This window comes from Haliotis rufescens, unplaced genomic scaffold (assembly GCF_023055435.1).
Source record: "Haliotis rufescens isolate VD_foot unplaced genomic scaffold, xgHalRufe1.0.p SCAF_11, whole genome shotgun sequence".
NCBI lineage: Eukaryota > Metazoa > Mollusca > Gastropoda > Lepetellida > Haliotidae > Haliotis > Haliotis rufescens.
This window is the reverse complement of record NW_025963791.1, coordinates 18,253,729-18,276,703: the sequence shown is the minus strand read 5'-3', so window position 1 is coordinate 18,276,703 and position 22,975 is coordinate 18,253,729. Positions and strand designations below refer to the sequence as shown.

The window sequence follows — 22,975 nt, the reverse complement described above, 5'->3', positions numbered from 1 at the left end:
ATGAATGCAAGGTACATACAATAGTTAATACAAGGTATATCAAAAGGTTAATTCATGATACATCAAAGAGTTTGCAAGTACATTTCTTTATGATTGAATATGTATTTTCTACGAAATGTGACTGGTTAAAATTAAAGTTAAAGTGATGGAGGTCTTAAATAACCCAGTCCAGTAATTGACACCATGAGCATCGATCTACGCAATCGATATGCTGGTATACGCCATCAAACAAGTCACCGAGTCTGACCACAGATCCATTAAGTCGCCTCTTACTACATGCATAGGGTGCTGGGGTTCTATATTCCTACCTGGAACCCCACGTGTACTAAAATGTAAGTACGCACATTAATACCTTTGTATGTTTTGTATATAAAATATACTGGTATATGGATCAATATTTCGCGTGTAGATACGTGGGCGACCTGGTTATTCGATCACGTTTTTGTTCCACGCATCAGCACATTAAATTATATCTATTCGCTTTAAATATTGAGAGCATATGCTAGTTGTAATTAGTATGTATTATCTATTTCTGACACCATACAAACGAGTTGCGTCCCACAGGTTACCAGAATCCGATAATCATGAGTTCAATCCCAGACTGGCTTCGATTATGATCCTTCGTTTGTCAGCACCATACCCGGTTCACCAAAACGGTGAATGTCTACAATCCAATTTAACAGAAATACTGTTTAAAGCGGCGTTTTACCAACGTCAGTCACACATTCTCAACTCTATTGGCAACATACTTTCATAATTCACGCATAACTGTCCCTATTGGTGTTTGTCTTTACCTTTCCATGTATATTTTAGATATACTTTTCCTTTACCCAACGTAACATTTACAGACGACAATTATGAGAAACGGCAGTCACTATGGACGGCCACTATCGAGCACCAATCAAACGATCTGGGCCTGAACAAACCCATGTCGAACTTGAACGCACAAGCACAGTGGTTAGCCTAAATTTCAAAATACCTTTACTTTACCAATCGCGGGGCGGCGGGGTAGCCAACACAGGTACAATATGTGAAGCCCATTTCTGGTAGCACCCGCTGTGATATTGCTGGAATATTGCTGAAAGCGGCGTAAAACCATACTTACTCAGTCTCATCATCAATCTGTAACTAGTTATAATCGGTAACTATCTAACAATAATGCAACGGCATCCATTTTTAAATATCCAAAGGGACGTAACTCCAAGTCATTGACTGAAGATTTGTCACCCACAAATAGTTAACGTTGCTTTTTTCCGCATTCACCAATATTCCTGATATTTCACACCGGCCTGTAAATAATTAAATCTATATGAGTCAAACTGGTGTTTGATAGCATGAACAACAATCCCCACCATCACTTTTTGATGACACTAGAAGACAGGTACACATAACAAACTCTTGATCCTCAAACCATGGTGTACTCGGGTTTCGTGTCGTCCCGAAATATATTTTCGGAAGTCCCCTCACAAATCTTTGACTATAAAGTTGGTCTCAGTTCAGTCATGAGTAAATTTTAGGATCAATATTTGTCTATGGAGGCAATTTTTAGGATAAATATTTGTCTGTGGAATGCTTTTAATGACATAGTTGTTTTTCCTTGCAGCGAATATCGCGATTAACGCTATTAAGACTAAACCACCGTTTTGATGTTTACAATATATGCCTTTACATCACGTCTATGTATGTGACAGCCTCCGTGTTTCAGCGGATACAGCGTCTGCTTGGATAAAGGAAGATCAGTGGCTCGATTTCATGGCCGCGCCAAATCAAAAAACGATAAAATATTGTACTTGTTGTTCCCATGTCTGGCACAGGCATCGAGCAGATAAAACAAGGTCTGGCCGGCTCGGAGTCAGTAGTATGTGTCTGAGTGGGTTATCCATGTTAACCTGCCGCATGGTGTGTACCTCAGTGGGCTGGCACCATAAAACTGGCATTTGTCTGGACCAGTACAAGCAAACACGTACATGCGTGTATACACGTCGTTGTCTGAGGGAAATATTCTGGAACACGACTTTAAACAATTACATCTCACATATGTATGACAAAGGGCGAAATGTGCACCTTACCATCTACCTTGTAGCTTATGACGTCATTCCAGGAATTGTTTCTCTCATCAAATTACAACCTTATATGAATTATTCATAAATCTCTGCGTGTACGAAAGAATTCACGTGCACCTTTTGTTTAGTTATACGTTATGTGATGATGAATTAATGAGATACAGGATGTGAATAAGGGAAAATAACACGATTATTTTGAAATCAAGATTAATAGCATATTAAGTTCTCTTTGTGGATCTTATAAAGCATAATCGTCGTACTCTGAACACATTAGGTGGTATCCAGATTTATTATAAAGCAATATTTACACCGAGGCAGCTGGACGGTTATCATAGAATTAAATGACATCGATGCCTAAATCATTAACAGGAAACGTAGTACTTGTAATATAGTCACGCTGTATGCACTTGTGACAGATGCCACGTGGAGACATATGTCACGTCTTTCATATGGTTGGCTGGTTTGCACATATGTACCATTCAATGTTTTTGAGGATGTCATTTACAATCGATACAGTACGATCGTTGCGGGGCAGTGATGAAGTAGTAGGCATCGCATAGAGACACGGGTAAATATGACGTGTTTGTCTTACAAGAACAGAAGACAACTGGTGTTGTTTGTCACAGATTCCAGCGTTGTTGTTAAATAGTGGTTTTCATTTAACCAAAACTTTTCCAGTTACAAGAAAATATCCTATCTCGTTTTCTGATCATCAGGTGTGAATAAGTGACTACTACTACTACTACTACTACTACTACTACTACTACTACTACTACTACTACTACTACTACTACTACCGTCGTCAAATAGCTGGAATATTGCTGAATGCGGCGTTAAACAAAAAACCAACAACCAACTACTACTACTACTACTACTACTACTACTACTACTACTACTACTACTACTACTACTACTGGAGTTAGTACGTTAATATGCATGTATATGTACACTCGTCATCTTGTATTCATTACCATGTCATTGCATTTTAATTTACTCAGAGAATTACTAAGCTTTAATTACTTTTCTTTTCATAACGGATTCACTGTAAAGTCGTTAACAATCAACTAATGACAAAAGCTGATAATCGATGTTCTCCATTAACTGAAACGTGCGTTGTAGGTCATCTAGGTATACACAAGCAATCCAGGGAATTTTATTCTCTCCCGAATTTACATGTATGGTATCCTGAACTCTTGACCCCTTAAACACATATACATGCCCTGTCATCCCTCACACTCGTTGTGTACGTACGTTAGCACAGGACCCCAGAGCCATGCTTGTCGATAGCTGTGATGGATGGTAACAGTGACTGTGGGATACATGGTACTTGAGTATGGACCCATCGGGGAAGACTAGCGGAGACCTGCCTGGTTGTGTGTCATCCTATCCGACAGCATAGATCGATGCTAACGCTATATACCCCCCGATTCCCTTGTTCCGGCTCTATTGTATTTGTAGGCCGCCATTATGTAGCTACGATATTGCTAAATATGGCCTAACCTCATTCCATCCTTCATAACTCTTTCGAGTCACAGCGTTAAAGCAAATACTGGAATGTCAGCGACGCGTCTTCTTACAGCATATCATATGATTGTTTTTTATTCAGTTATCTAATTTTTATTTCGACCATTACACTAGATACAGTTTGAGTAGGATTTTGGGAGTAACATTGATCATTGGCCAAACAAAGGTTCGTGCTTCCTGGTGACACGATGTAACGTCTATGTGCACAATGACAGAGCGATCGATTGTGAACTGAGCTGTGTAGCACTGTCTGGGTCTGTCGTTGTCTTCAAGTCATTGAACCATGTCAAATTACTTCTTTATTGGAGACTGTAGCCGTGGCGTGGCGTTGATTAGTGCTTATCTCTCACGCGGAACGCCACTTTCTAGGAAGTATTGTTCATTTATTGAAAACAAACATGCATGGCTAACATTTATAATCTTTATTGTGGTCCTGAGCTAAATTCATTAACACATCGAACACATGTCCATGATGACAGTTCGAGTATGACCAAGGGCGGGGTTTACCATATATCTACTCAAAAGAAGTTAAGGACCACCCTATTCATTCATATTATTGCAGTTAATCTGTCATGCCATTACGGTAAGGATCACCCGATTTTTTTATATTACTATGGTTAATCTGTCATGGCGTAGCAGATTAAGTATACTAATATGAAAGTATCTGATGGCCCTTAACTTATTTTCAATAGTATATGCCATGGTAGATTTGGATAGTCGTAGAATCTAGGACAATGGGATGACATCTTCCCGATTGACGGGTGGTATCAATGGTGCTGGAAATGCTAATGCGTTATGCGAACCCCTGTGTCTTTGCTGTCATTAACATTGATTTGTGTTGGATCTTGAAATTGTCCCTGCCATATTGTTTGGATGTTTTAATTAACAGGACAGGCATGGCCAGTCATGTAGGTATCATATTGGAAAAAAACACATCCTCGCCCATTGCAGACAATGTGTTATTGTTTTTAGTATTTTTGTAAAATTAAGGCTGATCTTAGACAGTGAGGACTGTTTATTCACTCACAGTACCCTGTTCACTCACTCAATATCATTCGACTTCGTCTCGAGTGTGGAAAAGCACTTCTGCCCAATGGCTCGAATTCAGGAACTACTTATCAACGCCCAAGGCTCAAGGATGCGGCTTACAAATTAGCTTAGAGGCTTGCCACACTTTGTGAATTATTTGAAAGAAAGCTATTTCTTGGGCTTTGATGACCACAACAGTCTCAAGGGCAAACCTTGACCTTGATCTTCACGCATCATGAGTGCTATCGGTAGGGCTGGCGTCGCCGTTGTAATTAAAATAATTATAATTACAATTACAACGATTCGTGTGAATATTTACTTGAAAAGATCAAGTCCACAGTTCAGTGGAAATTCAATTTGTCGCTATATCGTGTTTGGAATCTGGTGCAATGCCATACTGAGATGCGAATACCAAGAACTCTACTAACTGTAATAGACACTAGATAGTGTAGAGGGATGGCCAGATCTCAAAGATTCATGTCACGGGGTAGGTCTGTTTCCTTACATCACAACTAGGTGAAGTAATGACTTGGAACCAGCTCTATTTCCGTAATATCCATGTGTGTACTTCAGCTCAATGTGGAAGGAATGTTCAAAGTGGAGCATGTAGAAAACGCTGGGGGAAAAGCAACGAACAAGCCGCTGCACAGACAAACCAGTGTGCATGCTCAGAGTCTCCGGTTCGAATGAACGGCCATGGGTCCCGGCAATTACGTTCTGGATGGCGCTGAAACTATACACACTGAGCAAGAATTATCATGACTTAGGGGACGACCATTTCATATTCTATTTATCTATTTCTCCCCATTCTATCATGATACAGAAAGTACATTGAACAATAATACGGTACAATAAAAATAATGAGGCAATAATTTTCTCCGCCACCCCCCAAAAAAAACAACAACAAACAAACAACAACCCAAAACAACAGAAAAAGCAAAAAGAAGAAACAAGAAAGTAGTAATTATAAATAATATAAAACTGTATAATACAAAAATAAATAAATAAAACACAATTCATCGTTGGAAATGATGGTTATCCTCATAACAATTGTGTGAAATAACATGGTTCAACTTCACCTTTCAGAGAACAAATTGCGTGTTTTGAAGCAGAAACCGAAAACGTATCCTGTCTCAGACAAAAGTCCCGGTGGTATCCGCGGTAAACAGAATAACCCTGAGCAGACATGTTGACTGGTTAATGTCCATGAGAACTACCTTATTGCTATTCAGCTGCCGCACTTGCATATACAATACATTGTATTAATAGAAGCACACGACTACTATGTTTAAGCACCGGAATGTGTCAACGTGTTGTTAAAGGCATGCCAGACTTCTTGCATGTCATCCCGTTTTGTGAGAGGTGAGTATGTTAATGTGTGAGTGAGTGAGTATGGTTTAACGCCGCTTTGAATGGTATTTCACCTATATCACGGCATAATATTGGTGATACCAACGAGTCTGGTATAGACAAACCAATTAGGGCGAATATGGGATTCGAACAAATGATCATAGGTTTCTGGCACGTAAAAAAGGATGCAACGAACTGTGGGTCCTCATACGACCGGATTGCCCGTGTTTCTAGTATGTGATGTATAATGGACATCAAGGGGACGTCTTGATATGGGAAGATAAGAGAAAATATGTTCTTTCAAAGTTAGTTTTTTCCCCATACTTGGCTAGATGACTTTATGAGGTCTGTGGGCAAATGACACATGAACCACGTTTCGGTAACACTCGCATCTTATAGTATCAGTTTGACAGCAGTGTCGTAGAAGAAGTTGATATCTATATTATTTTTATTTTTTTATAAATCATAGGTGTTGGTATGTGGTAAGAACGTTACAAATGTATATGTGAAAATGCAAGGACATTATGAAGGGGAATAGTCTGAAGTGAGAACACAATGTGTGGGAATAACATGAGATGGATCTGTGAGAAAAGGTAGGAGTTGACCATGTTGGAATGTTGTTTGGCATGCCATGGTGATATGTGTGATGTAATGTGAGAATGAAGTGGGAGATTGTTATTGATGAAATTGTGCGATTTTTATGCAAGGAGAAATTGTGAAATTGTCGTGTGGTGGGAAATTGTGAGATTTAAAAAAGTGTGAGATTTTTGTGTGGTGAGAAAATGGAGAAGGACATGGGATAATCGAGTGTGAGAGAAAATGTGAGATTGATTTACGAGCATACAGTGTGAACTGAATGTGTGAGAATGAAGTACAAGTGGGGAGAACGTGCGAACAACGTGATAGAAGTGTACAGATGTGTGCACTACCCTGTAATAACACGGTAGTCTAAAAATTACAATGAAAACTGTTAGCAAAGAAACAAACCTAGCGATGCAAACAACGAGTAACCTAAATACTAATGACCAAGTGCAGATCCCCTACAAGCCCTGCGGCCTCGAAAGCACAGTAACCAGAAACACTGCACTGCACCAGCTAGTGCCGACCATCCACCATGTATTACACGCTATTGTAAACGGACATAATGATATTTGGTTCCTATAAGGACTCTTAAGTTAATGTAACTGTCTCAAATGCCAGGCGTAATGAAACCACAGGGATAAGCGAACAGCCAGGCCTGGTATCGATCCTAAGTGTCGGCTTTTTCTGCCTTGATGATGAGCAAACAAGCATCGATTTGTCAGGAATTCTCGTACAGTCGTACGAGGGTGTAAACATCATACAATCTAGAAGCTCGGAGCTTTGTTGGGAAGACATGCCTGTTCTTGTCGAGGTTAGCTTCATCAACATGTGACATAAATGCATGTGTTTTCTTCCTCTTAATTTTATACCCTTTATTGTGAAGACATGTCTGTGTTTTTGTGTAAAGTTGTTTGTCATGAAGATATGTCTGCTTCTTGTCATGGTTAGCTCTACAGGTTTGACATGAAGACATACTTGTTTTTGTGCAGTTTTGTTGCTTCAGAAGAGTTGAAATGTGTTAATCGGTATGGATTCTTTGGGGAATCGGGGCGGTCGGGTAGCCTAGTGGTTAAAGCGTTCGCTCGTCACGACAAAGACCCGGGTTTGATTCCCGACATGGGTACAATGTGTGAAGCCCATTTCTGGTGTCCCCCGCCGTGATATTGCTGGAATATTGCTAAAAGCGGCGTAAAACCATACTCACTCACTCACTCACTCTTTGGGGAATCGTTATCATGGAGGATATTTTTTTGTTAGAATTTGATACAATCGTCCTACATGTAAGATTGTATTGCAGTTATTCATTTTAGGTTTTCCTTTATTAAGACAGGTTCATTATTGCAGTTGTTTATTCCTTATATCTTTATATCACAAACTGTTTTGATAGTTGGCCCACTTGCATTCCTGGCAATAGATATCCTGGAACTATGGCCCCAGGCCGCACTTGGTTATGACTTCCGTTGGAGGGTCTTCATACATTCTGGTTGATGACGTGTCTGACATATGCTTGTGAAAGGTATATACACGTTCTCTTTGAGCCTATCTGTCATGATGACGTGTGATGTTGATGATATTCTGTACTTCAAATAATTTTTCGAATCCAGGCATTTGTTGATGACAGACGTGTTTTTGTTGATGTCATGACTTCAAAAGTTCAGCCACAAGGGATTAGGGTCGTTCTAAGTTAAAAGCTACAAGCAAGGTTTTTCAAATAGTGTCGTTCTGGGTTTGCCGATTGATCATGTCTGTGATGTTATGGGTTTTTTTTAATACTACTTCAGTACCAGGAGACGCAGGCCTTCATTCGAAGTTGAAAACAAATGTTATATTTGGGATAACACTTTCTTAGTAAAGTACAGATTCTGGTACTTTTGGGGGTTAAGTCCCGTCCGGGATTCGAACCCACACTTGCCACACTTACCCACACTTACCTAATCGCACCTAATGATGCAGTATTAATAACATTTATCTTAGTTATCTGTCCTACTGTTACAATTATAACCATGTCAATGTTCTTTATATAATTACCACAATAGCACTGCCTTACACGTACACTTATATGTCTCTCTATTTCCGTAGAGGTGCTGTCATACATGACCTTTTCTTGTCGCTGTATCTGATATCGTGCAGACTTGAGTTGCGTTGCGTTGCGTTGCGTTGCGTTGCGTTGCGTTGCGTTGCGTTGAGTTGAGTTGAGGTGAGGTGAATGTTATGTTGCGTTCAAGATTTTAACACTTATATAGCGACGTGCATGCACGTGTGTGAATGGCTGCCTGTACTAGTCAAGACTTATACCGATATTATAGTGCTATCCCACTGAGATACCATGCTACAGTTTAGCAAGGGTACCAACGCAGACACAGTATACTGACTTAGGTCGATCAGTCCTTGTTGTATCCCATTAGGTCGAGCACAGGGCATAGTATAACAGCAATTATCATTGAATGTCATTTGGTATGACGCGTCCAGGGATCGAACCACCAATCTTCCTCGCTCAGGGCAGACGCTCTAGCCATTACACCATGAAGGCGGTCTATCCTACAGAATGTGAGTGAGTGAGTGAGTATGGTTTTACGCCGCTTTTAGCAATATTCCAGCAATATCACGGCGGGGGACATCAGAAATGGGCTTCACACATTGTACCCATGTCGGGAATCGAACCCGGGTCTTCTGCGTGACGAGCGAACGCTTTAACCACTAGGCTACCCGACCGCCCCTACAGAATGTGATTCTTGATGCGTAAGTTACTATAAATGAATATTGTTATAGCACACATTCCTTCAATCGGCCATTCTCTTAGGATATCATTTATTTCTGTAACGCTAGACGTCTGGGTGTTTTTTTTGCTTCTATTTGAAGAAGTATATTTGCGATATTCTTATGAGAGGCATGCTGGGAGAGCCTCTCTCGTATTTCCGCCAGCAACTTTGAAGCTTTGTGTCATCATATCGTGTATTCATAATTAGCATGTATGTGAACTGGCACCAATGTTGGCACCATGAAATAGTAGTTTGCATCAGACGCAGCCCTGTGTTTCCATTGTAGGAATATCGCTATCAGACTGGCAGCCATGGACTCCACACATGAGCCCAGCAACAATTGTATCATTCTAGTTTTATTATTCCCTTAGAGATCTGAACAACACTAAATCTCCAAGAGGATTCATTAGAAATTCATGAATTCCCAGACCTTTGTTCGATGGCGTTACCATGGTCTGAATGTGGATAGCTTTAAAAATGCGATTTTTACAATGCTGCCCAATTTAGCATAATGTGCATAATTCAGAGTCAAGAAGAGCAAAAACAATTTAAAATATTGCTCGGTGTGCCATCTCAGGTGAATCATATAGCACGAGTAAAGTATCTTCTAAGGTGACAATGAACAATGCATTTTGCACAATGAAACTCCTAAGGTGACATGAACAATAGATTTTGCACAATGCGTCATCTTAGGTAATAATGAACAATATAATTTGAACAACGTGTCACAGAACAATAGAATCTGAACAGAATGTGTATATACGAGGTTGCACCAAGCAGAGTAATCTTCAAGGTTTTCTAGGGTAAAACACACTACTTGATATCCACAATAATAAGTTGGATTTGTATTCATGTCTTTTGGTACATTACTTTGAATTATACCACGCGCATAAACGTTTTTAGAGACAATTTACGGTTTAGCATGATGAGAATAAAGAGAAAAAACAATTGATCTGTTCATACGATACGTAATTTGGGGCCTCCAAATCAATCCACCAAATATCCCCTGGATCCTACACTGTTTAGGTACCAGATTGACCATGTGAAACAAGGCTTCGGTTCCTCCTGTATGGTGCTGGGTGCTGGGTGCTGGGTGCTGGGTGCTGGGTGTGTTACCTAGATACAAAAACGTTGGGAAGACCTTGCTGGTATCGGATATGTTTGTTACACACGGAGGTATGGATTAGAAACATGGTGTGGTGTGTATGATTAGAGCATGGATTTGAAATTACAGAACTACTTTTGTGGACAATAAGGACATTCGGATAACTGTCTATTGATTTGGTCCCATACACCAACTGTGGGCTGAAAGAAATCTCTCTTAGATACGATATCCTGGTGCCAGTTAGTTCAACAGTTAGATCAGTCCTTGTAATCTCTCTCTCTCTCTCTCTCTCTCTCTCTCATCCTTTTCTTGCAATCTCTCTTCCATGCGTTCTCACTCCCACCTCGTATCCCAACTTCCCTGTGTGTAGTATATGAGGGAATGTTTTGCGTGCGTGTTAGATGCAGACTTTGTCGGGATGAAGATGGGGACAATAGCTCCAACGACCTTGAAACAGAACATTTTCCGCAGTTGCATAAAATGTAATTGTAACATGTTTTTGGTAATTTGTCATTCTAATCTAACAATATCTAAAATTGTTTATCGTTGCAAACTGCAGATATATTACATTTAATTGTAAATTGAAGAAAAATATGTATTTGGCATTTTAGACATCCTTAACGGTTATCGTTTAAATGTAGAATGGAAAAACATTCTTTGTACTCTTTATCAACCTCCTCACCAACGAACCTCAAATTATCCTCGAACCTCGAACCATATAGTCTCTATTTGAATACATAATGTTAAATCAAATATGGTTTGATGGTTAATACATCGTTTTCACAAATACTAGACAATATTATAATATACTGCATTTTAGCCGTTGAATTAGTATAGAAAACTGATCTAGCGTAGAGACTGGGTGACCCGTTGTCATTAATGACTTCCTCAGTGAAAAATGAGTCTTTAATTGTTCCTTCGTTTGCATAATCTCCTTCATGAAGGCCCTTCAAAGACCATGATGAATTTTGTGACATGATTGTTTTCATAATTTGGTAAGCAGATGAGATTTCGCGTGTCGAAATTCATGCAAACGCCAATGACGTATTTTATTTTTTTATTCCATTATTGACAGCTCCTGTGAAATTAGATCATGCTAACAAATCAAGTGAGATGGCATTAAAAGAAGTTCACTGAGATTGGATGAATGTGTAATTCTTCACGTCACTTGGATCACCCACAGGCGAATAGTCTTTGCACATCCGTAGCGTGAAGCGCAGAAACATCTATCGTAGTCTGCCAATGATCTGAGAGTGCACACATAATAGCACGCATAAATGTCATTTTCTCCGTGTGGTGCCTCTTGTGTAGTGTCCACGGAGCAGGTAATTTGATGTATTGGACTAGATATAACATTACACGTAGCTGTCATATGGGCGGTAAGGTAATTTGGATATCCCCAGGTTAGAAAGAAGCAATTTGGTGAAGTAAGATAATTACATGTGACTGTCAACATCATTACTTATAGTGGTGGACATCCACGTATAGTCAATCCTGGTAGGCTGTGTGCCTTGATTACATAAATGGATTTGTACCCCTTTTATAGCGTATCCTTTGATGGTTTAGTTTAGTTCATATTACTTATTTACTATAAGACAATATCATCTTGACACATGTCATATAACCATTTACAGTAACAAATAATCATTGTACGAATATTAGTATGTTATTTGGGTGCATTTCGGGTTATAGATAGGTAGGCTGTTCTTAATAGCGCATACTCTATTTCGTCAGGTTTGTTTGGTGCTTTATTGGTTTGTGTTACACCAGTACTGTGATGCTGTTATTTTGCAATACACATTTCATTTTCAGAACATGTATTTTCACATCACCTGGGCTTTACATGTAATGGGTCAATATTATATAAATTCGAACTATTTTCCGTAACTGATAGAAAGCTCAAACACATTAACCGTTGCAGAAACCCGTATCTTCACCATGAATACATTTAATGAAAAAAGTATCAAGCTTGATGCTAAACTAAATCGATACAACGATCGATATTTCATTGTCGTTTTGAATAGCATGTACATCTATACATATGTCATCGTCTGTTGGAAGTGTGTAGACCTTAAACAATATGTCATCGTCTGTTGGAAATGTGTTAACCTGTAATAATATGTCATCGTATGTTGGAAATAGGTTAACCTATAACAATATGTCATCGTCTGTTAGAAATGTGTTAACCTGTAACAATATGTCATCGTATGTTGGAAGTAGGTTAACCTATAACAATATGTCATCGTCTGTTGGAAATGTGTTAACCTGTAACAATATGTCATCGTATGTTGGAAATAGGTTAACCTGTAACAATATCTCATCGTCTGTTGGAAGTAGGTTAACCTGTAACAATATGTCATCGTATGTTAGAAGCGTGTTAACCTGTAACAATATATCATCGTATGTTGGAAGTAGGTTAACCTATAACAAAATTTCTTCGTTTATTGGAAGAAGGTTAACCTGTAACAATATGTCATCGTATGTTGGAAGAGTGTTACCATATAATAATATGACATCGTTTGTTGGAAGTAGGTTAACCTAGAATAATATGTCATCGTCTGTTGGGAGTATATTAACTAATATTCATATGTCATAGTCAATTGGAAATTTGTTAACCTTTAACAATATGCAGCATATGTTTGAAATGTTTTAACCTTTAATAATATGACATCGTATGTTGGAAGTAGATTACCCTATAAATATATGTCATCGTCTGTTCGAATTGTATTAACCAATAACAGTATGACATCATCTGTTGCAAGTACATGTATATGAACCAAAAAGCATATGTCATAGTCAATTGGAACTGTGTTAACATATAAAACTATGACATCGTCTATGGAGACTACGTTAGCCTGTAACACAATCACATCGTCTATGGAGACTACATTAACCTGTACCACAATGACATAGTCTATGGAGACTACGTTAACCTGTAACACTATGACATCGTCTATGGAGACTACGTTAACCTGTAACACTGTGACATCGTCTATGGAGACTACTTTAACCTGTAACACAATGACATCGTCCATGGAGACTACGTTAACCTGTAACACTATGACATCGTCTATGGAGACTACGTTAACCTGTAACACTGTGACATCGTCTATGGAGACTACGTTAACCTGTAACAATATGACATAGTCTATGGAGACTACGTTAACCTGTAACACTGTGACATCGTCTATGGAGACTACGTTAACCTTTAACACAATGACATCGTCTATGGAGACTACGTTAACCTGTAACAATGACATCGTGTATTGAGACTTAACCTATAACAATATCATATCGTCTTGTTGGAACTATGTTATCCTGCAGCGATATTACATCCTATTTTGGATCTATGCTATCCTGTAGCAATATGACATTCCCGTCTGGATCAATGTTGTCCTGTACCAATATTACATTCCTGTTTGAGTCTGCGCTAAGCCATATAAATATTACGCCCCTTATTGTAACTACTTTATGCCATACTAATATCCTATATCCTGCTAATCGTGTTATGTTATTCCAACAGAACATGCCAAAGTAATAAATCTTGTCAGTGTCATGGACAACGCATGTAATGATTCTGTCATTTTCAGTTACTCTATACACACATAAATACGTTATTTATATTCAAATTTTGATTCCCATCCAGCACCTTATTAATGTAATCTATAACCACACCAACAACATTTATCTCATATCAATACCGCTGGTGTGTGAGAACAGATGGCACGTTTGTGGGAAAACATGCCGCGGGACAAATAGGTCATGTGACATTTCAGAATGAGGACACATGGTGTCAAAGCGTATATGGACGAAGAAAGCTGCAAAACACGGGCAACCGTTGATAAAATCCTTGTCTCACATCAACATGGCACTCCATCACGCGTCTTGATATTCCACCAGAGAGTTAGGTTCATTTTGAATGTACTACTATGTCAGTTATATCAATGTCAGCGTTATACGGGAAGAAAACCCAAATTGACACAGGTCGTTTTCCACTTGGGTGAAACCCGCGAGTGGGGGTCTGCTGACATACCTTTCCCATAGATGTAGTAGAAGATATACCATGATACTGCTTGTAAAACAATGTCTGTATCACAAGAGAAAGCTGATCAATACCAAAATTTCAACTAGGAACCAGTGTCCAATGTCCCTGCCTGTGCGGATGTCGCCATATTGCTAAATGATCCCCAGACACGGCAGCATAGAAGATTTCAGCTGCTTGATCCACGGTGGAACGCGGAGTACTAATGACGCTCAAATTACCGGAGTCGAAATCAATCATTAATTTGTGTCAACTCCAGCGATGTGTTTTGATTATAGTGGTAGCAGTGGCCAGGGCGAAGAGATACGCAGATCGATGGCCATATTGACATTTTCTCCGTCATGCGATGGTGCTATCTGTTGAGCACAATGCAGACACTTCCCTTGATATAACGACTGATAACTCCCTGCAGTGCCACGGTAGGCTGACCTGTACCGCTGCCCCACAGGCAAGAAGCAATCTAAGCGCTAACACTGTCTTAATCTCTGCACAGCGACGTGGGCTTGCTTTGCTGACATTAAGGAGTCTTAAATCTGGCACTGTCGTTCACTGCATACTTGGAAACGGCTCCGTCATCTCAGTGTCAGCCCTAAGGCTGTTTTAACTCGTAATGGGCCACGTAGCCCCAGTTACGCGTTGCGATCTTTCCTACTTCGGTTGTTGTATTTCAAAGCTGAACCACTAACTAGAAACGATCATAATTTACTTGCGACCATTGTGTTACTCATTACGAAAGGTAGATCTACTAGCGGTAAGCGTCCATTATACGACGGCGTTCTATTCTCTTTTGCGTTCTTTAGACCAACTAACATTTAAGGACCATTTTACTGCAACTTTGTTTCCCTGTAAAGGCAAGATACAGCTATCACCTAATTTCACTGAAACTTGGCATCAGAGTCAGGAAAGATAGTTAAACTGACATATAACGAGTCCATTTTACTGAAACTTGCGTCCCAGTTAGGAAAGATAGATAATCATAATCCATTTTAATCGAGCCTAGTTCCTCTTTAACATTTTAAACTCTTATCAGTTAGAGTGAAATTCTTCTAAAAATGTACCAAGCGCTTGAAAGCACTGATTTAAACACCGATATTGGGCACCCTCCTGCACATATCACAGTAGTGGTGCAATCAATTGCCACAACATATCTCCCTTTGTTTTGAATTTTGAATTGTCTGCGCATTTACCATATGCAAGTTTTATCGCATAAATATATATATTTTTTTAAATATCAGTTTATTCTGCGTAGGAGTTGCACAGACATTTTTAGGTTTTGGTTGATACAAAATGGGTTAGTTGTATTTTTAAAGAAAGCATACACCCACGTTTCGTGGTGGCTAAAAGTGAAACAAACAAGAAATGGTTTCGATAGTGATGTATTTGAAACAGGTATCTTTTCCAAGTGAATAATTTCTTTTGGCCGACAGATTAGTATAGGAACAGCTTCTAGGTGTGTGGGAGAGATGGTGTGCTGGTTTGGTTGAAGCATTCGCTCGTCACGCTGAAGTCCCGAGTTGATTCCCTGTGAGTGTTTGTGCCCACCAGAATACTGCTGCAATATGGCTAAAAGCTGCTTAATCCCCCATTCCCCCACGAGCAGCGTGCAATACCATTAGTGCCTGTCTGTGTACCAGACACCCTACCTTGACGTGCGACGAGTTCATCTCCATCTCAACACCTCTTCCTCAACCTTGGATACATGTTTAGTATACCGCATACAGGACAGAACATGATCTCGTTAATTTTCTATTTCTGTTTCAAAGCGTTGAGAATAGAATAAGTCATTATTCATTCAATTTCAATTTGAAAATGATACCTCTCCTCCTCTTTTGGTACAGGCTATCTGATCTGATCACATGATATATCTCTATCGAGATCAGTATATATACTCACCACCAGAAGAAACGCGAACCATAGACACATTTGGACAAGTGTGTACGTTAAGAAGAGATGTTTCCAATGTGTACCATTTAATGACAAAACTAACAATCAGTCAAGTGTTACCACTGAGAGTCTATATTCTTATCACGACATGCTGCACGTGATTAAATTTTACACGCTTATCCTGCACGGGACAATTATGGTCATGTCGAGATCTCGTCATGGATCTATGACGTCACATATGATGCGTTCATGAGCGTCGATTCACACAACATTCCAGTATCTTTGTTTGTGCATCGAACCTATGTAATATCTCTTGAATATGAGTAATTCTTCATATATTAACCAACATGTATAGTATTCGCGTTTCTTATGTCGTTGAGTATCTTACAGTCATTTTAACAAATGCAATACCAACTCTGACAATATAATATTGTATCTGATCTATGACGACACATAATGCACACGACATCATGCCTGTGTCCGTACCCAGTTGCATGTATTATATGATTACAAGAAAACATCATTCTTCAGTTGTAAACGGGCAATTATTTTTTTTTCTAATTTGGAGAGAAAGTGAATGCCTATGGTTTGTTTTTTTTTTAATTAAAAACACGATGCAACACCATACGTTTTTTATTCAGAGTTTGTACGTTTCAAACCTTCATCTTATCTATGCAATATCGATCTAATTCAACACCTTGTATATTATTATGTAACAGGAAACTATATCAAGGAACTCTTCAAAGAACACTCCCAGCACATTATACACCAAACACCTTGGTCGTCGGTGATACGTGTTTACGGTGAATCAATATCAGGAAGCTGTTGTCAGCGCCGGTACGGTGGAAGGGCGGCAGAGATAAGTTAATTCATACGATCAGTCCATGCTTATAAGGTTAATTGTAGAAGTGTGTCTTCATGGTGAATACAGATAAATATTTATCAAGGAATGGCTCGGTAAGATTAGTGATTGAGTGAGTATGGTTTTACGCCGCTTTTAGCAATATTCCAGCAATATCACGGCGGGGGACACCAGAAATGGGCTTCACACATTGTACCCATGTCGGGTCTTCGGCGTGACGAGCGAACGCTTTAACCACTAGGCTACCTGACCGCCCCCGGTAATATTAAGATGGTGGTGTCTGGTAATATCATATCGTTAAGTGACCTTTTTAATTACATGTTTTTGTTATCTATATTTGTCCATAGGTCGAGACTGAGTTATTATTATATTTTTAGTCGAATCTGGATAACTCGAAAAAATCGGATGTGTGGGCGCTTTTGTTTCGTCTGTGTCCGTGGTATTTTTCTGTCATCATTTGAAACCAGATACTTAGAGTAAAAGTAATTGAAGTTAGTAAATACGCATCGCAAAGGTCCGTGGGTAATTTTACATAGGCAAACTAGTGGATAGAGCGTCTGCCCGAAGAGGGAAATGTCAGTCGTTTGATCCACGGTCACGTCATACCAAAAGATGTTAAAATACGGTACTTGTTGGTGCCCTGCCTGGCGCCCGGCATTAAGGAGCTAAAACAAGTACTGGTCGGCTCGGGGTCAGTACACTGTGTCTCAATGGGGCCTCCATGTTAAGATGCGGTATGGTGTCTCAGGAGACTATCACTACAAAACCGGCATACGCCCGCACAAGTACAAGCAGCCACCCACTCGTGGATGCACGACGCTGTATAAGTGCTATACACTTGAACACGACGTTAAATCAGATTTTATTTAATCTCACCTCACCTGATTTATCACACATGATTTTCTTTGTTGTTTACGGTAATTAAATGCGATAATGTTCTATTCTGAACGTAAAAGTCACTCTATTAGAAAATACCATGTTGATTGTGATAAAAAACACCTTTATCGATGCAGTATATATACATTTTGATATACATGTATATATTATTACGTTAAAATTGGCCCTAAAACGAGATGTGGTGTATGTTATTAGGATTTAATACCTCCTATTGACCAATAAGAAAATACTTTACCACAGTTGCATATAATGATTATGACATTCACAGTAAGCGTGGGCGATTGGTTCAGAAGTATAAACAGGTTTTCAGTTCTATAACCGTTTGTCCATAATGGTATTCTGGCTTGATAATTCCATATTGTTAAAGTGCTATTGTTACGGCGGTAGCGCTGTCAACGTAATTGCTTACTGATATCGTGATCTTGTCATGATATGATGACAATGTAATTCTATGTGATTGGCGATGTCATTGGTAATCCCACGTCGGTATGGCCGCTTCCTATAAACTAGATGCGATGCTCTTGCTATAAGATGAGTAATTATATCGATAATTATATGAACATGAATGTTTGTGTTATTCCGATTTTGTCGAATGAGTTTATTTTTCACGTTTGCCGAACGAGAGTGAGCAGCAATTATTTATTCTTCAGCGTTGTGCTAATTAGTTAACAATGCACATACGACAGCAATTACAAAATGCCATAACATGAAGCACACTGACTGAAAAGGTTTTGTCGCTTTTATGCACGTCAACGGTGTCTGTATTACCTCAACAACGCTATAGACATTGTGAAATAACTTGTACGGTATGCCTTGTGTGGATCGTAAGCCAGATGCGGACTAATATTGTCTAACACCACAGTAAACACTATTACAATTATACCACGTCGACTGAAAAGAACCAGTGGTTAATTATCCACGCTGTCGTGGAAGGAGGCACACGCCACCAGTTTATCCCTATTTAATCTGGCGTTGGGTACGTCAGGCTACCCTGAATCCATGCTTCATACAGGTACAGTAAACTACGGTTATAACGAACTCAAAGGGACTATTAATTTTAGTTCGTTATAACCGTAGTTCGTTATAAGTACATATACAACATGACTACAGCAAGTAGTCGGGACCAAAAAGTAAGTTCGTTATATCCGTCAGTTCGTTATAACGGTGTTCGTTATAACCGTAGTTTTCTGTATATAAGATAGCTCCACGTGTATGGAGGCGTTCTTGTCAGCTGATGTATGTAATTGAGCTATTTAGCTTGTTAATTCCATGTCATTAGAGCTCCATTGGCATATTCATGCTGAATTTAGTTTATGTTTTGTCGAATGTGGACACATTTGTTTCTGTTCATTCAGCTGTGAATGGGTACCAGGTAGGTTGAGATGGTTAATGGCATGCCGAAGCGAATTGCATAGCGAATTGCGGCGCCTTTGACGCCTTGGCCACACGCACTCCCATCAAACTATTCGAGCACGCCCTTTATGGTATATAGTCTTTGCATTTTGAATTAACTCATTACTTGTGAAACCACATTTCGACTTCATAATTAGTACTAATTAAATAATAAATATTTTCTAGGTTTGTTGTGATTCTCGCTGTGCAGAGTTGCTTCCCTTGTGCACGCGAGAAACCTATGATTGTGGGTTCGAATCCCGGTTCGCCCCGATTATGTTTCTAAGTTTGTCAGAACCGTACACGTGCTCGTTGGTCTCACCGAAGTGGTAAATGTCTGAGACCTGCATCACTTCGGGCTTTCCTTCCACATCAAACTTAAACGCCGTGATATAACTGTTCAAAGCGGCGTTTAACCCAACTTACTCATTCACTCACTCACTCACCCTGTCGTTATCCATTAAAATTTGTATGTCTTTTTCCAGGTCAATATGTGAGGCCACGTGTTGGGATTCAAGTGACGCCAATCTGATACTCTCAGTCTTTCATTATTTGTGATTTCGTCACCCTGACGTCATGAGGCCTGCACTGCACGCCAACATTCTGCGGCACCGCAGTCAGCGGGCCCGGCGACTATACAACAGACCCCATACCTTCTCCCTCGGTCGCTTGTTAATGATAATACTTGTGGGATCCATCCTCTTTATTCCGGGGCTGATTTTGACGATTCTCGGAATACAACAGGCAAAGGACACTGACTCGATGTCTCCTGGGAAAGGAATGTAAGTACAGTATTTGTTGTGCCAATATTCGTATATATTAAATTTAAAGCTAGGGAACACCTGTCTGTCTGTCTTATGAATTATATATCTTGATAGATAGGCTGTCGGTATATTTGGTTATGAAAAACATATGACCATCAGAGTGAAATTGATCCGTAGTCCACTATTGTAATCATTACTGATTAGGTTTGGCAAATTGTTGGTGTAGGCGACTTTTCAATACATTATTAAACCGGTAAATATTAGGATGTGGGGTCATTTGACCAGAATCAATATGCAGGAATAGCAATCATATTCAGACATAATTCAAATGTTCAAAGAAGCGAAGGGTAATGTGATCTAGTGTAATGTTGTTTCAGGGATTAAACATTGAACCAAATTCAATTAGTATAGCTATGCATCTGGTAGTCTTTGAATCTGATTAATATTTAGGTTGCCAGGCTTATATTATACCACTTAAACTAAATCCGGTGTTAGTCTGGGGAGATTAACACGTATGGATGTATCTAAATAAGAATCAGTTTGTAGATAAAACCAATAACGCATATTCTTTCCTGTGTTTTAATACAAATACATGTACCTCCTCCTCACTGGCTGGTCATATGGTATTTGTGAGTCATTTCCTCGATGAAATTGTTTTTTCTGGAAACGCACACATACTTTATGTCATCAGTTTCGTAAGAATATTAAGTGTAACACGAACACTATTATGGTAGTCATGGTGCTAAAAAACGAAAATGATATAAGATTGGATTTGTGGCTAATACTTATATTGTAAGGTTAAACAAGAAACAAAGCATCCTGGTATCATTTTTTGACAAATTGGTTTCTGTTGTCATTAAGTAAGTTCAGACACAGAGATACTTGCATGATATATGTTCTGATTAAAAAATAGGTGACATTCATTTTTTTTAGATTTCTGCTTAAATATTTGGTTTCATCGCTATAACAGATCAGTTATGGTCATACAATATGTCTGATACTAACCATGTTTTAGGTCTTTGAAAGGCATTTAGAAGTGATACACATCAGGAAGAGAATATATGGATGTCAACTTCTTTATTATGAGGAACACAACGTTTCGGAGTATATGTTTACTCCTTCATCAGGTGAATTAATGCCATGAGGCAGAGAGCATATGTATGCAAAGATAAGGACAACAAAATAATAAGATAATAAGCTAGAAAATCACAAAGGGTAGAAACCTAGCAAGGAAAGCCAACAGATGATTGGCGCTGATGGCTTCCCTTGTTAGTTTTGGACCCTTTTGTAGCTTTTGTTATCTTATTATTTTGTTGTCCTTACCTGTACATATATATGCTCTCTGTCCCATGGTATTCAATCACCTGATGAAGGAGTAAGCATATACTCCGAAACGTTGTTTTCCTCATAATAAAGAAGTTGACATCCATATATTCTCTTCCTTAACCATGTTTTGTTCACAGCATGTACAAAGCTATAGGCCCTACTATGTGCACTCTGGGTGTGGGCATGCTGTTTGGAGCTGTGGTTTACTATTGTTGCTACGGAATGGGGGATCAAACCCGGAGGGAGGCCAACCAGCAGGTAAGAAAAAAACATGTATTTTTACGTGTAATTACAGGTACAAATGTCGAGAAGCTGCGATCAAGGAATCAGTATGAACGCTCTTAAATATATGCTTTTTTAAAATATATTTTATTCTCAATAGTGAAACGGATTAGGTACAAGCTGTCCAACTTAGAATATCAGATCCATAATATTTACAAAATCCAATTACAATATGTTTATTTGTTGTTTAACGCTACAGCGTTTAATATTCCAGCTGTATGACGGCGGTCTATAAATAAGCAATCTAGTGATAGACATCATGAGCATCGACCCACGAAATTCGGATCGATAACATGCATCAACTAAGTCAGTGAGCCTGACCACCCGATCTCGTTTGTCGCCTCTTACGACAATTACAATATGTAAAATAGGTAGAAATAAGGAATGGAGAAGCGGATTAGAATATAGACTCGCTGCTACTAAGGGCTTGTAGAACACACGCAGTTCAAAGAAAAGAGGGAGGTTATTGTGTCTTTGAGTACACGTATGAAGTATGTTCACTTTTCAAACGTCAACGCCAGAGAATAGCAAGTCTCGATTATCCGCCGAAACAGACCCCATTGGAAATAAATGTATATCACGTATGCACAGATGTTTGATGGGATTGGATTCATCAATCCCTGTATAAGTATAAGGTGTTTGTGGAATAATATTGAAATAATGGCTGTGTTTGTCGTAAGGAGATATATGAATGTCTATTAAAGCGTACGCATGGATATAAGGGTTGTCATTTTCATGAAGAGGGATTTTACTAAAAACACTATATACTGTTATCGTATTTCCGTATTTTTCCTTTGACTTTCGCTTCATGTTCCAAGTTATGAATTCATTAATTTGCATTTGTGACCATTAGTATACATAATCAAATTCCGTTATTTCGGAAACATTGCCTTCAAGGCGATCAACGTCAAAATATATTTGGTCGCTTTTATTCATTTTCGTAACCATTGATAACTGCGGAAATGTTTCAATCCAGAAGATTCCAGGAGGAAAGAGGTCGTCAGGATCCTCTAGGCTCCCTTGCAAGTTCCATGTTCCATATCAATATGCACTTTGTGCAAATCATGCGTAGTTATTAAATACTGTCGACGTTCAATTTCTTACAAGTCAATTT

At 39.0% G+C, this 22,975-nt stretch overlaps 1 protein-coding gene across 1 annotated transcript in view; it reads left to right on the top strand.

Moving 5' to 3' along the window:
- The window catches only part of LOC124125785, a 60,237-nt gene that overhangs the window by 23,013 nt on the left and 14,249 nt on the right, over nt 1-22,975 (top strand). Inside the window, exons 2-3 of the mRNA XM_046489147.2 lie at nt 19,975-20,271; nt 21,717-21,837. Of these exons, the coding sequence (XP_046345103.1) occupies nt 20,066-20,271; nt 21,717-21,837 (327 nt within the window). The 5' untranslated portion in view covers nt 19,975-20,065. The remainder of the gene's footprint in view (nt 1-19,974; nt 20,272-21,716; nt 21,838-22,975) is intronic.